The sequence below is a fragment of the Dendrobium catenatum genome, unplaced genomic scaffold (genome assembly GCF_001605985.2).
Source record: "Dendrobium catenatum unplaced genomic scaffold, ASM160598v2 fragScaff_scaffold_908, whole genome shotgun sequence".
Taxonomy (NCBI): Eukaryota; Viridiplantae; Streptophyta; class Magnoliopsida; order Asparagales; family Orchidaceae; genus Dendrobium; species Dendrobium catenatum.
Genome location: NW_021319370.1, coordinates 206,008 through 221,508, shown reverse-complemented (window position 1 = coordinate 221,508; position 15,501 = coordinate 206,008). Strand labels below are relative to the sequence as shown.

General features: G+C 34.5%; 2 protein-coding genes across 26 annotated transcripts; one reads left to right on the top strand and one right to left on the bottom strand.

Moving 5' to 3' along the window:
- Positions 1-2,002: 2,002 nt before the first annotated feature.
- LOC110112834 (pentatricopeptide repeat-containing protein At5g19020, mitochondrial) lies at positions 2,003-15,025 on the bottom strand. Of its 25 annotated transcripts, XM_028697243.1 has the most exons (9): positions 12,872-15,025; positions 9,490-9,545; positions 8,051-8,150; positions 7,733-7,868; positions 7,541-7,614; positions 5,979-6,037; positions 3,630-3,803; positions 3,301-3,361; positions 2,003-2,385 (listed from the first exon to the last, which is right to left on the bottom strand). In XM_028697243.1, the coding sequence occupies exon 1, from the start codon at positions 14,971-14,973 to the stop codon at positions 12,955-12,957; it is 2,019 nt and encodes a 672-aa protein (XP_028553076.1). In that variant the 5' UTR covers positions 14,974-15,025; the 3' UTR covers positions 2,003-2,385; positions 3,301-3,361; positions 3,630-3,803; positions 5,979-6,037; positions 7,541-7,614; positions 7,733-7,868; positions 8,051-8,150; positions 9,490-9,545; positions 12,872-12,954. The 25 variants fall into 25 exon arrangements, with proteins under 25 accessions (XP_028553076.1, XP_028553081.1, XP_028553080.1 ...); XM_028697248.1 differs by lacking the exon at positions 7,733-7,868; XM_028697247.1 differs by lacking the exon at positions 9,490-9,545 and having other exon boundaries at positions 5,974-6,037.
- Positions 2,993-8,225, top strand: LOC114580260 (aluminum-activated malate transporter 8-like). Its single transcript, XM_028697237.1, has 6 exons — positions 2,993-3,809; positions 4,694-4,834; positions 6,343-6,615; positions 6,786-6,877; positions 7,549-7,692; positions 7,851-8,225. Exons 1-6 carry the CDS (start codon positions 3,509-3,511, stop codon positions 8,223-8,225), a joined length of 1,326 nt encoding a protein of 441 aa, XP_028553070.1. The 5' UTR covers positions 2,993-3,508.
- Positions 15,026-15,501: the final 476 nt, after the last annotated feature.

Below are 15,501 nucleotides of genomic sequence, written 5' to 3'. Positions count from 1 at the left end.
AATACATCAGCCAGAAAATGGGAACTAATTAAGTGTCATACAAAATAAAGTGCTATGCCATGAGAGCCATCTCTTGAACCCAGCATGAGATAAATTGCTACTTGACGGGAGCCACAACTTGAACTTGTAGGGGTAACCTCTAAAATCCTACCAGCATAGTGGATTTTTTTGGGATAAAGATGCTTGTTCATATAATATGCCACACATGCCGATGAAAGTATGGTCCCAAATCATAAAACCATTCAGAGGCATCAACGAAGCTCGTTCTTATAATAATTTAGTAAAGGCCTAAATAAAAAAAATTAGATTCGATTTGACTCGAATAATAGACAAGTCAAATTAAGATCTATAAGGTTAACCTATTTAATATTTGTGTCAGATTTCGATTGATTCAAAATACTTGAAACCAATATGGAAATAACCTGTTTAATCTAAAAATGCATCCTCTTTCTAATTAGCTTGTAATAATCCTCTACCTCAACAAGTCATATTCAGATTAACTGAGTTTTGTTGACAAAAAAAAAATTATACGAACAATATAATAAAAATGTTGCACGTGTCAGGTTCAGATTCATCAGGTTAGTGTCGTGTTAACTTTATGATATATATTATAACACATATGATAAAAGAGTTCGGTTCAAGTCGAGCTATTTCAAGTGAAATTCAACTCAAATTTGAACTTGACCCGTTAAACTGAATTGACACCTCTAACTAAGATGACTCCACTGAGGAAAGATGAACAGCTCTCCTTGTTTTATTTTAGGCTGTCAAAACACAAGCCATTTTACATGCAAGATTGTAATCATTGGTGCTTGCCTGGTTTTCCTAATACATGAGATGCCAATTCCTCGCATATGAATTTTGATAATGAAACTAGGCCAGGCCAATGAATATTCTTAGGCTTAATTTAGGAAGGCTTTTTCACAGCTTTTTAAAATAATTTTTTAATATAATAATTAAAATTTTTGTACTAAAAATTTATTTTAAGAAACAGTGAGAAAGCCGTCCCAAACGAAGCCTTAGTCTTGGTATGCTTCTTGTGTTGTTTATAGGAGCAAATTAGTGATTGTTTGAGGGAATAACACTTGGTTTGGATATTTCAAACATTATAGCAATTAACGAATTCAAGTTTTGTGTAATGTTATAAAATTTTCATATAATGTGTTTTTTAATATCAAGGACTGTAAGAGTGTTTAAATGTACAATCAAACATTTTTTTTTTTTTTTTTGCTTATTAATGGGTCGGCAATGAGTCATTAACATAGTAAAGTATGAATTATCCGTTTTGTTGTCCTTCACTAAGTTGACTTTGAGCTAACTCTATCCAATTACCGAATCGTCCGGAGGCTAATTAAGATGCGCCACGTCATTCGATACACAACGGTACTCAACACCGGTACACGTCAATAAGGTTACGTGACACATCCTGATTCACCTTTGAAAATCATTCGGTGTCCGCACGAAATAATTTATCGCAGGAAAGTAGCCTAAATCACACTCTTATACCTCTCATGACTAGTATATCTTGCAAAGACATCAATTTGAGAGCAGAATCTAATTAGCTTATTTGGGGCTAAAGTTGCTTCCAACTTTTAGGCTATTTAATAGTTATTGAGTCAAGAGGTCAGATGTCATTTTAAAATATTAATAGAATTTTTTAAAATAAAAATAAAAATAGAAAATGAATCCAAACGCTCATCAATATTTCAAGAGATAATTTTTTATTATAAAAATTTAAATTTTTATACAAAAGAATTGCTTTAAGAAGAAATAAAAAAGTCATCAAAAAAGAAGGGTAAGGCTTCATTTGGGACGGCTTTCTTACAAAAATTTTAATTTTTGTACTGCGAAGCTGCTTTAAAAAAAAAAAAACAAATCCGTCCCAAATAAAGCCTAAGTAAAAAATTTGAACTTCACGAGCACCATCCACTTGAACATCTCCCAAACAAATTTTGAAGCAATAACAAAGCAAAAATAAAAAATCTTCAGGAGCAGCAGCATATTCTCAGGAAATCCATGAAACTGGTTAATCATATTATTCATTTGAACAAAAAAATATATAGAAAGATCCAGACAAAGGCATCAGTGTTTCCAGCTGAAGCAAAAACTTATTTGGCTAACACATAATGGTGCTTTCACATCTTGTTGAACAAATGAAACCTTAAGGCAGAAAAGCAGTGGTACAGGAAAAAATCAGTAAACAAAATCCCCTTGCTAATGCTTTTCCCATTATCCCTGTTCTGCACGTTCATCTTTTGAATCCTTATATCTTCCACTTCAGTCCTTAAAATATATTTGAAGTCAGAAAGTTGTCGTGGAAAATAGAGGCTGATCTCATGAATCCTTATATCTTCCACTTCAGAGTCATAAGGGAACATTAAAGAGCTGTTTGGTTTGAAATAAAATAAATATAAAATATTCTAAATGAGAGATTTTGAGAAGATTAGGATTTGATTTGAAGTAAATCAAATGCAGTGTAAAATTTTAGTGTATTTGGAATTCAACCTATAGTTTATTTTGGTGTATTTGAAATTCTTTTGATTTGGATGATTTTCAAGAACACAGGAACTTCATTGCATGCCGTCGATTATTTTAATTTGAAAATTAGAAGGTGCATGCTTAGAGCTTCAGTTTATTTCAATAACAAAATCACAATAAATATAAAAAACCCACATGGCAATATAAATGGAAATATAATATTAGCAAAACCTTTGTTCAGAACAGGTAAGTTTGTTTTAAAAATTAACCCAAAATTTACTATATTTTTTTCAAACTAAAAATCTGCATAAACGTGAAAAGGTTGGAGTAGCTCTTGTGGAAGATAAGATTAGAGAGAGTCGTCTTAGATGGTTTGGTCACATTAAACGGAGGCCTTCTGATGACCCGATTAGAAAAGTTGAGGTATTGGATTGGACTTATGTTAAGAAAGGTAGAGGTAGACATAAAAGACTTGGTTAGAAAATATTAGAAATGATATTTCTTTATTAGATTTAAATGAGAAATTGACTTTTAACAGGACAAAATAGCGAAAAAGGATTCATGTAGCTGATCCCATGTAGGGGGACAAAGGTTTGATGTTGTTGTTGTTGTAAAATCTGCATAAAGTTTTGTTCACAAAGCTGGACAGCACAAATTTTTAGATTTTTATGCAATATAAGAACAGAAATCAACCCTATCTCCTTTTCCTTTATACCTAGCACCTAAAAGATAAACTGATAATCAATATTGCAGGTGCTCCAATTCAACACTGATATGATAACCTATTGAAAACATGGATCCCACATACCTAGTTGCACTTACAAGGTTAGAAGCATGCGCATCCATGGCCCTCCCTAACTGCTTACCAGTGGTCAAGTGATGCCTGTCATTAATCCATATCAAATGAGATATTTTTACAAGGATTCAGTTACTCTTCTATATAAATAGCCACAAACCCATCAAAACAAAATCAACTTGTTAGCCAGAATAACTACTGTTTAAGAGCTCATTACAGATAGTCACATAAAACATGGATTCCATAACAGAAACACGTACAAAACCACCCGATTGTCGAGATTCAGTTGTGATCCCGGTCGACGGCACCGAGATTTTGATTATTGAGAAGAAGAGGAAAGGATGGAGGGGCTTACAGTATGTTGCTCAAGTGATCCAGGTTGCAGATTATAAAAGGCTGGTTCATGCTATGAAGTTTGGGCTTGCTCTGGTGCTAGTCTCATTGCTCTATATGCTTGAGGCAGTCCATGATAAGCTCGGTGATAATGCCATGTGGGCTGTCATGACAGTTGTGGTTGTGTTCGAGTACACTGCAGGTAATTCAATTCTCATGCATTTTTTATTAAGTTTTTTTATTATTAGTATTAATGTAAAGTACACAGCTCATCTTGATTTGTTGGTTGGGAGCTTAGGCTACCAACTAAGAAATTTTGAGTTCGAGTATTGTGTATACGATGTATGTGTGAGTCTGTCTTAATTGGCCTAAATGTCCCAGAAAAAAATATTAATGTAAAGTAAAAATAGGTCGCTGAAGTTTGGAAAATGTTTGGTATAATGTAAATTTGAATCATTAAAATCTGAATTCTGATTAGAAGCATCAAAGGTTGAAAGAAGCTATCTAGCTATTTATGAAAATATTGATCATTCAGGAATCAGGATTTGAAGGTGCTCTTAATGTATATCCATATTGGCTGGATTCAGGGTTGCAATTCTCCTGCTAGGAGGAGAACAAAGTATTCCTTAAATGTATAAACAGATATTTTTATGCTGAAATCAGTAATAAAACCACAATAATAAATATATGCATCAATGTCCGTTTGATACCCATCCCACATTATAATGCACAATGGCTTCTCAATATATTTAAAAAAATATGTTTTCATGATAATGCAATAGCAGGATAAAGTAAAAGTATAAATATGTAAAATGATAACACATTGTTTTATCTATAGCTCAACAAAAATCTTAATATATTGGTATTCTCGCATGACAAAAAAAGGGTGTAATACACAATCTCTCTGTTAATACCAACTCATCCAGAATTTTATAATTGCTCTATTTAAGTCATGAAAGACACTAGAAAAATGAAAAGCCCAAATAATTAGAACACGGCAAATAATGATTATTATGATGTTGATGAGAAAAGTATAGATGTAATAGAATTTCTCTTTTATATATGTTTTTTTTTTTCACTGAGCAGGAGCAACTGTTACCAAGGGCTTGAACCGTCTAGTTGGTACTATTCTAGGGGGTGGACTTGGCTCCCTTGTTGCTATAATTGCTCAGGAGATTGGTGGAGTTGGAAAAGCTGTGATCATAGGCATTTCTATTTTTATCTTTGGTTAGTTCTTTTTCCTTAAATGGTTTTTCTTTTGAATATAGTCAAATTTTTTAGCTTCTACAACTGGATTCTTCCGTTATTAGAAATCGTGGTACTTGAAGTGAATTTAGACAGCACTAAGCCTAGGGGAAATATTCCATATATTCTGATTATATATGTATTTATGTCTATATATATATAAAGAATAGAAACAAACAAATGCTCAAAAATTTATTTTTGATGTTGTTTTTAATTTAATAAAAAGATCAAAATAGTTCATCAACACTTTAAGAATGACAAAAATAGTCCCCAACAATTTTTAGGGACCATTTTGGTTCCTCAACTCTTTAAAATGGGATCATTTTGGTCACAACATAAAAAATAATTGATGTTTGACTTAATGATGTTAAAATTAGGTGTATTTTCAAATAATTATAGTTTTCAAAAGAAATTTAATAATCATTAATCATTTGCTTAATAAGAAAAATTAATAGTATTTTTAATTATAATTTTAAAATTTTTAATCATATTTTATGAATTATGATTAGTAAATATATTTGTGATTAAATGAATATATAACTATATTTTTATAAAAACTATAATTTAAAGTTATTGTTATACAATAAATAATTACTTGAAAATTATAAAATATAACTAAAATTTTTAAATTTATAACTAAACAAACTTTTTTTTTTTGAGAAATTATAATTATTTGCAAATTATATCTAATAAATAGTTTATTAAAAAAATTACTAAAATATCTCTATTTTTAACACCATTAAGTCCAACATCCATTATTTTGGATGTTGGGACCAAAATGATCTCATTTAAAGAGTTGAGTGAGTAAAATGACCTTTCAAGATAGTTGGAGATCATTTTGGTCCTTCCTAAAGCGTTAAGGGACTATTTTGATCCTTTTCTCTTTTCTATTTCTACAAAAACAACACAACAAGCCTTTATCCCACTATGTGGGGTCGGCTACATGAATCCTCTTTCTATTTAAATATATTATATTTTCGAGCATTTGTACGTCTTCACTGCCCAAGGCAGTGGAATTTGGTAAGTTCGGCAACCATCACAGCTGAAGCATTATATGTACAGCCCAAATAACGAATTTCTTCTGTATGCACAGAAATTTTACTTTTGAAAAATTGCAATACCTTACCTCAAGGTGTCGAAGTGCTTGGTGATTGGACATCAACCCATTTGCTGTCTGCATGTCTCCTACAAATTTAGACAACCAAAAAAAAAATATAAAACTTGGTATAAAATAATGTCAAAATGTTTAACTAAGAATTATGCTTTAAGAAGGTAGAACAAATCGACATATCATATGTACAAAACATGTTTAACTGTTAAGTAAGAAAACAATTTAAGAATTAGTAGGCTAAAATTAATCTCATATACTATTTATCAATAGTAATATTCCATAACAAACAACATGAGATGCTTCATTATGAACTTAATCCTGTTTTAACCAAGAAAAACAGAACTCCTTCAATATTAATCTGAATTTCTTGATGATTCAGGTGCTGCAGCAACTTATTTGCGAACAATAGCAAACATCAAGAAGAAGTATGATTATGGAGTTTTGATTTTTATCTTAACATTAAGTTTAGTTTCCATTTCTGGTGTTCGTGTGGATGAGATCATTCAAGTGGCCAGTGCCCGCCTCTCATCCATATGTATGGGCTTTGGCATATGTGCTCACGTAAGCTTATTCATCTTTCCAGTGTGGGCTGGTGATGAGCTACATAGCTCATTGGCTTCTAAGTTTAATTCAATTGCACATTCTATTGAAGGTAATTTGTTTCAGAGTCCTTAAACTTGAAAATATTTGCATAAGATTCTGAAAAAGATTAATGTAAGAAAATAGTATAGGTTTCTGTTAGTAGTGGTTAACAACGTTATAATATTTGAATTAATATGTAGCTCCTAAAGTTAGATTATTAACGCTGTTCTTATTATGTAGATTGTATGAATGGCAAGAAAATGATGGGTGAAGCAAGAAAACCTTCAAATTGTTTATCTGTGCTTTCATCTAAAAGTATGGATGAATCATTGGTAAGTTTCCTTCCATAGTTCCTCTATTTGTTTTTGAGAACGTCCCCCATGATTTTGTTTAAACTAAATAATTCATATTAGATGATAACTACGTTGAGATGTTTATAAAAGAGTGAAGCATACTTCCACCTCAAAAGCAAAAAAAAAAAAAATGTAATAAACCAGTGGCCATAACTCATTGGCATAAATTTTTAGGTTACGTGTCCATCCACTGATATTTAGGGTTCAAATTTTCAAGATGGACCTCTACTGTTCCACCCTCAAACATGTCATAAGACAGCCCAAGGTTTGATTACAATAATAAGTGTTCGATATTTTCTGTGAATCCCATAGGGTAGAAAGTTTTTATCAAGGTCAAGTAAGATTCAAGGTGAGGTAAATCTAGGGCTGTCAAAATCGAATTTCGGGTCGAACTCGAATCCGATCCGAACCTGACCACACCCGATTTTGATTTTTCATTGATATCTTTATTTATCTAGTTATAATTCTACTAATGACAGACTTTTGTACACAAATCTCAATACCAAACAAGAGTGGGGATAGGTGATTCTTGATACGATCTTCTTGTCCTTAATAAGGCCTCAATTTTAACATCTGGTGTTCCATCCTCCTAACAAACCATATGGCTAGAGAAGACATTACTACATAAAGTTCCATGTTTACCTTTTCAGGCAAATTTTGCAAAATGGGAGCCATGGCACGGAAGGTTTGGCTTCTACTATCCTTGGAGCAAATACCTACAAATTGCAGGACAACTAAGAGAGTTAGCGGCTTGCATAACTTCTGCAGAAGGACATTTGAAAGCAAAACAAGAGGCATGAAAATATTCCTCTTTTCTCCGTATCTCAATAATACCTCATCAACTTTTCTCCAATCAATGATGAACATGGAGTGATCCACGCTACTTCTATGACAAAAATGATATGAATACTAGTGCTAACAAAGCTTTCTCTATTTGGTTGATGCTTGGCAGATATCAATAAACCCTTTACTGTTAAGCATCAAAGAGCAATGTGAAGCAACAAGCTTATTACTAGTAAACACAATGACACAACTTAGAGACTGTATCATATATATGAAGCAGTTTCCAAGGCAAGAACTTGTTTTAGAGGAGCTTCAGGCAAGGAGAGTTCAATTAAGTTCTCATATTCAAGTCTCTTCACTAGCACTTACCATTAACCAGAGTGCTGGTTCTGAAAATGGCATGAAAGGCAGTGGAGTTCGCATTGTGATCCAAGTCTTTTTATTGGTTGAGATTCTTGACAAGGTAGAACTGCTTGTAAAAGAGGTCAAGGAATTAGGGATATCAGCTGGTTTTGTCAACCAAACACTTGATGATAAGTGCTAACTGATGTTCCAACCAGTAAAAAATATCTCAAGATTCAGCTAAATATACAAAGTTGTTGTGGGATTAATGCAAGGAATATCGTAAAAGTTTATGATTTATCACTAATAGAAATGCTTCAGCAAATTTGGCTAAATATTTCTACTGTTTGTGAGGATGTTTATAAAGTCTATAAGTTCTAAAAATTAAAAAAATTGATCCAAGTACATTTTGCTATCCATAAAATTAAGCAAAAGCTTCTTGCAAAAATGGCCCAAAACAAAAACGAGTTAGTGATTCGTAGGAAAAGTAACGAAAGTTGATTCTACCATTAAATTAGTGTTGGATGCAGTGTTCACAGAGTCCCACTAGAATCTTACAGGTTTGAACTGAGAGCTTAATAAGGGAAGAAAAGAGAGAGAAAATATATGTAAAATAATCTCTTTGTTCGATTGAGAATTATAAAGTCCCATAGCAAAAAGCTCTGTGCCATAAATGTCACGACCCGGCCCTGAGGATTGAATTAACAAGGCGGGAACAGACGGTCGACTAGATTTTCAATCAATAACTAACTATTTCTAATAAGCAGAAAGAGCCACTAAACCTCAAATTTGAAACAGATTTAAACTAAAATCGTTTAAATACATTTCTTCAGGTGCGCCAAGCCTACGATACACATTCTTACATCTTCTATTTATATTGATTATATTAAATTATACCTAAAAAATATTAGAACAACTAAAAATAAGATGCAGCTCAATGAGTAAAACATACTTCTAAATTACAATGACACAAGATAATTGGAATAATATACATGAGTATTTCAATTCATATCATAAAATAATTACATTTAAATTCATTTTATTTCAAAACTTTCAATATTATGCATATACAATATCTTTATCTATATATTTCTTCCTTATCATAAATAATACAACCGTCACAGTAGCCACAATCTAATTTCGTACCAATGAAGGTACTCCTTTTCCACTTCCTTTTCTTTTTCCATAACATTTTCTATTTTCTTGCACGAGTACATTGCGTCCCTAGCCAGTTACATAAGATGGTGTGCTCTATCAGTCAACATGCAAATGCAATCACATATATCTAGTCATTTCATTCATATTACATTCATTTAATTTATGCTTTATGTAGTAATGTATTAATTTGTGAGAGATGAATCATTTACAATGCAGTTGGAATAAAAATAAGATAAAGTATTTGCAATAACAATTAAATGCAATTAGAAGCAATAAAATTACCATAACATAGAAACATGCTTACGCACCTTGATTAGGATTACTTGCTCCTAATATCCTTGCTCTGACTTCAATAAAATGACACCTATAATAATAATACAAGATTTCAAAATGTTATGTTAACTTATATATAATCATATATCTCTCTAATTAATTATTAATTACACTTAAATAGTTATTATTTTTAAATAAGAGAATTTGCTATCCTCTTTTTAACAGTTATATACATGAACTATGATTTAATTATCATTAATTTATAATATTTTCATATTTAACAACTCCACATTTTAACTTAAAATGCTCTCTTTAATAATTTTATTAAAAGAAATATCTCCTATGCTCTCACTCTCTAATTACATATTTATTTCACTAATTAAAATTATTTTTTTAAATGTCCATTCTCTTTTGATATATTTATTTAACTATATTTTCTTTATTATTCATTATAATTAATTTTCTTAATTATCATTTTCAGATTTATATCTTATTTAACTCTCATAAATTACATAATTTACCCTTTTTCTCTTTCTACTTAGTTATTAAACATGCTTAAATAGTTATCATATTTAATTTATTAAATTAGGAATGAAATATGTTCTCATTGTATTTTTTATTGAAATATGAATCAAAACTTATTTATAATATTTTTATAATTAATAATTCCTCACTTTAACTAATTAAATATACTCATATCTAGGGGTGTCAAAAATCTGACCCGACCCAAAAAATTCCGGGTTCGGGTCAACCCGTTTGCTATAGGGGTCGGGTTCGGGTTCGAGTTTCCAACCTGTTTGTAAAATCGAGTCGGATTCGGGTTGACACGACAACCCGAAATCAACCTGTTTTGACCCATCTAAACCAAACTAATTATCCAATTGCTGCATGAAATTAGGTCCAGTGGATCATAGAGCCCAATGTCAACGATCATGTCAGGGTCTCGTCAGTCGTCACGTTGAGCCTTCGAGGTTAGGCCAGCCATCTTCTGCCTAGGGCGAGAAGCAAGCCCCTCCCGCAGACTGCAGTCTTCTCTTCGCCGCCTTGCTCGCCTCCTTTTGGCCGCCGGGAGCTCGCCTGCCTCTGTGTCTCGCCACATCCGGACGTGCAAGCAACGTCGCAGCTCACGGCTCAACCGATCATGCATGTTTTTAATCCAAACGGGTCAGCGCGTCGGGTTGGGTCAACTCGGTAACCCGCGCGAGTCAAGTCCGAGTTGAAATATTTGACGTGTTTGCTAAAACGGGTCGGATTCGAGTTGACCCATTTAGATCCGGGTCAACTCGGATTCGACCCGAATTGACATCCCTACTCATTTCGATAATATATAAATATATATCTCAAATACCTTTATTTCAAAGTTAATAATTTAACTGAAATCCCTCAAATATACACTCTCCCTATTTATTTGCAATTAATTTCATAATTCAATTTGATTATTTCTAAGATATTTTAAATTTAATAAAAATATATTTTTCTCCTTTCAAAATTACATATACTATATAATAAATTATGTATTCTTCTTAATTAGATTCATACAAATTAACTAATTAGATTCATATTAACTAATTACTTAATTAAATCATGTACTCATATAATAACATTAATCTAAATTTTAATTTAGATAATTTTTTTGATAAATAGGAAACTCACCTCTTACTCTTTACTCATTCAATTCCAACCGAGCCCTAACGCCTACTTCCTCTATCTCATTCCTCCCTCTCTAATTTTTAGAGACGAAGCCAATGATGGAGCAACCCTAACCCTTCGGAGAGAGAGAGACAGGAGGCAGCAACTCAGGAGTATCGTACAGGATGACCATCACCTTGTTGAAATCCACGGAGCCAACACTGAATATTCTTCAGAGGACTTCGAAGGAAATGACTGCATGAGGAAAACCTGGGGACAACTTCAAGAAGCTCACAGAGACGAAATTACAGGAGAAGAGGACGAAGGGGCTTTGTTGACTGCTGAGGGATTTTCTTTTGATTTGTATGCATTAAATAGTTTGTTTTCCTAAGGTTGGGGCATCTTGAATTTGGTTGAATTTGTGATCTCTTATATTTTTCTTGGGCTCTAGCGGCATCTAGAGATTTGGGAGAGTTAGATTCTCGTCTCGAATAGAGGATCAATTGTATCTTGGTATTTTATGATTCCCTTTTATCAAATAATACAAATTATCTACTGTTTTCGTGGTTTTATGTGGATTTTTATGGAGAATTCTCGCTATTTTCTAATGATTGATAGGAAATACTTGAGATCTATAAGTGTTTCCTATCAAGAACATCATGTCAATGACATGTCATGTCAAGCCCAACTTTTTATAGATATGTCATGTCATGTTCATGTAGTCATATGTGTCCACACTTCATAGCACACAATTCATTAATGAACTTTAGTTGTTTCTCTACATTTTAGGTCAGGCTTCTTGAGTTCAGCTAGGCTTGTTTTGCACCCATATTGGAATCTATGACATGTTGGTTACCCATGGATGATCTTTTACTTGATTTGACAACGCATAGCTAATTTTGAGGATGTTTATAGGCTTAACAAAGACTGAGAAAGTGCGAAGCTTTGGTTGGGGTCAAATAAGGGGAGATATAAGCCCGAAACATAGATAAGTGACTCCTAACTTGGCGCTTTTCCAACTATAACTCCCACAGTAGCTCGACATAAACTCCCTCTCATAACAATATATCATGTCATTCCCTCTGTCATTGGGGCTATTGTGCTTATTTTTACTTGGCAATACGAAGAGGTTAACATCTTCCATTTGAGTTTTATGTAAAAAAAAATCCTGATATGGTTATTATACATTCCTAGATATTGTCAACAAATCTAAGAAAAGTGAGTGCATTAGCACTTGCTTCTTGTTCAAAGTTATTTTGACCTTAATGTTTTCATGGTGCCATGCAGCTTAAAAGTTTGATAATTTTCAATAGATATAATAATCACATACAATTGTATAGATGCAAGATAAATGAATCGTAGATTAGCTAAGACTGAAACTTTCTTATAGCAATGATCGACACTAAATATCAAAATAAATCTAAATAAAGCATTTAGAATATTAAAGACAACATATTTACTAAATGTGTGTACCAAAAAAACATTGCAAGTATAAAGATTACTGTTTAAAAATAAGAAAACATTTAATGTACATCCCTAGTAAATTGTATTAGTTATTGTAACTAATTATTCGACAAATGCTTTTCCTGCATAAGAGATTATTACGTGTGGAGTTTGGATAGAAGCTGCGTCCGGTTTTTATGAGTGTACGCAGTAAAAGACTGTGGTGAATAGAAATTGTACTTTTATTGCGCTCTTACTGAGCACACTCGCAAAAATCAGACGGTTCTCCAATCCGAACTCCGCACGTAATGATCTCTTCCTGCATACCTCAAAAGAAAATCTCACCTTTTGCCCGTTTAACTGCGATCAAAAGAAACTGCAGCATCATAACATTATAGCCTCACCGAACCATGCATATATTTTAAAGGTTAAAGAACGCTGCTTTGCCCAGCTTCTTTCTTCAACCCCCCACTCCAAATAGCTCTTCTCACCAAACAAACATCCTCCCATCGGGCATCATCTGCATAAATATTAGATATAAGAACTCTTCCAGCCCCATGTCCAGGGTCCAGCCTGGCCAACTTCTCTGCAGCCCTCTCTCCAATCTCAATTTTCTTGTGAGTTCTCGCAGAAGCAAGCAAGCTACCCCAAATGACCACATCAGCTTCCATAGGCATCGATTCTATCAACTTTTCTGCCTCTTCTAGATGCCCTGCCCGACCCAGGAGATCCACCATGCAACCATAATGCTTGATCGATGGCTTCAAATAATAAACACTCTCAATGGACTTAAAATACTTTCGACCAATATCTACCAATCCGGCATGACAGCAGGCACTCAGTACTCCTAAAAATGTGATTGAATTGGGCTTGATCCTTGTCTTCAGAAGATCTGAGAACAAGGCAATTGAAGCATCGGCATGTCCATGCATGGCTGAGCCACATATAACAGCATTCCATGATGAAATTCCTGCGTAAGTCTCTCTTACATAATTGAACAACTGGATCGCATTTTTTATGCTACCGCATTTTGCATACATGTCGATAAGGCTAGCACATAGGTTGTCAGTCAATGGGACGGAGCTTCTGTTGATGTAATCATGGAGCCATTTTCCTTCCTCCAAAGAACTGCAACCTGCAACAGCAGAGAGAACACTAAGCAACGTGATCTCATTGGGCTGTATACCCGCGCTCCACATTTCACGGAAAAGTCCTAAAGCCGTTTCATGATGTCCATGCTGCGCATACCCAGCAATCATGCTGCTCCATGAAACTACATCTCTTTCAGGCATTTCAGCAAACAGATGTTCAGCAGCAGCCAAATCATTGTTTTGCATGAACCCAGCAATCACAGCATTCCATGATGAGATATTTTCCTTGCTTCCGGACTGGAATTGCAAGAAAGCCAGGTCCATCCTACTGCATTCTGAGTATAAATGAATCAACGTTGCCTGCACAAACGGATGGCAATCCAAGCCCGCTTTAAGAATGACAGCATGGAGCTGCTGGCCTTCACTGATTGCAGAACGAAGGCTGCAGGAGGACACCAGGTTGACAAGCATCACCTCATTAGGCCGCGCATTAAAGTCCTTCAACATCTCACGGAAGGTTAATAGGGCTTCCTCCAAGCTATTAGAGAGAAGGTACCCATCAATCATGGTGCCCCAGGAAACCATATCCTTCTCGGGGATTCTATCAAAAACCGAAATCGCCGCTTTAATCAACCTGGCCTTTGCATACCCTTTCAGCAGCACGTTCCACGTGACCGTGTTCTTCTCCGACATCCCACCAAAAACCGCCTCCGCATCGTCAAAGTTCGAAGATACAGCGTAGTCGTGAACCAGATTGGTCGCGACCAGAATTAATTCGTCGAGTCCGCACTTCACTGCCACCGCATGTGCCATCTTCCCCATCCCGATGGCGGGGTTTTTTAAGCGGGAGCAGGAGGAGATGACACTTGCCAAGGTGACTTCGTTCGGGGTGACGCCAGCGGCCATCATACTGCGAAAAAGTACGAAAGCTTCGGCGGCAGAACCGTGCCTGGCGAGACCCATGATCATGCTGGTGAAGGAAACTTTGTCCTTGTGGGGCATTTCGTCGAACAAAGAGCGAGCATGATCGAGGTAGAAATCAGGACGGGAGCATCGGAAATGTGCAGCTAGCATTATGTTCCAGGAAGCGGTGTTAAGAAGCGTGGCTGAAAGAAAGAGCTGGCGGGCGCATGGAAGGTGGCCACAGCGTGCGTATAGGTGGATGAGGGCGTTGCTAACAAAGAGGTTGGACCGGAGAAGGCCGGACTTGAGGGCGAGGGAGTGGAGCTGCTCGCCGGAGGAGAGCTTAAACGAGGAGGCAGCTGACTTGAGAGCAGAGACGAGGGAAAATGAGAGACCCGGCTGGTTGTTCGAGGACGTAGGTGAGGACCTCTCGAGTTGCGTTGGGCATTGCATGTCTCGGTGGACAAATACGCTAAGCACACATTTTAGAGAAAAGAGCAAATCAATTGGATGATTCTAGTTATATTTTTAATAATATTCTTATGATTGTCTCTGTTATTTCTATTAAGAATGAGGAAATTTTTAATATTTTTGGGGATGGTAAGCAGTGTCTTTCTTTTAAGATGTTTCATATTGGTAGAAATTTTATTGAGAAATTTGTAGTTAAGTGTGCTTATTCTGGAGATATCAATGAGCGACCTCCTCGAAAGTTACACCAATGTAATAAAATCGTGAGGCCCTTTGATCAAAGCGGACAATATCTAAATAGCTAAGAGTTTGAACTGTTATAAATGATATCAAAGCAATACACCAATTAAAAGATGGAAACTAAGGCTTTGTATGACAAGCTAGTATTGAATATTTATGTTAGGAATTTTACAAATTTTAGTACTATTGTATATGGTTACTCTTATGAAAACATAATTTGACTATATTATAAATTGCAAAGCTATTTTTAGAAATAAAAGAATTGTCTAAGTT

Bases quoted from the DNA above. Each gene is read 5' to 3' on its own strand.
- LOC114580260 (XM_028697237.1), top strand. From the start codon at position 3,509: ATGGATTCCATAACAGAAACACGTACAAAACCACCCGATTGTCGAGAT. The intron at 3,810-4,693 runs GTAATTCAATTC...TTCACTGAGCAG, and splicing joins TGTGTTCGAGTACACTGCAG to GAGCAACTGTTACCAAGGGC. The intron at 6,616-6,785 runs GTAATTTGTTTC...CTTATTATGTAG, and splicing joins AATTGCACATTCTATTGAAG to ATTGTATGAATGGCAAGAAA.
- LOC110112834 (XM_028697243.1), bottom strand. From the start codon at position 14,973: ATGCAATGCCCAACGCAACTCGAGAGGTCCTCACCTACGTCCTCGAAC.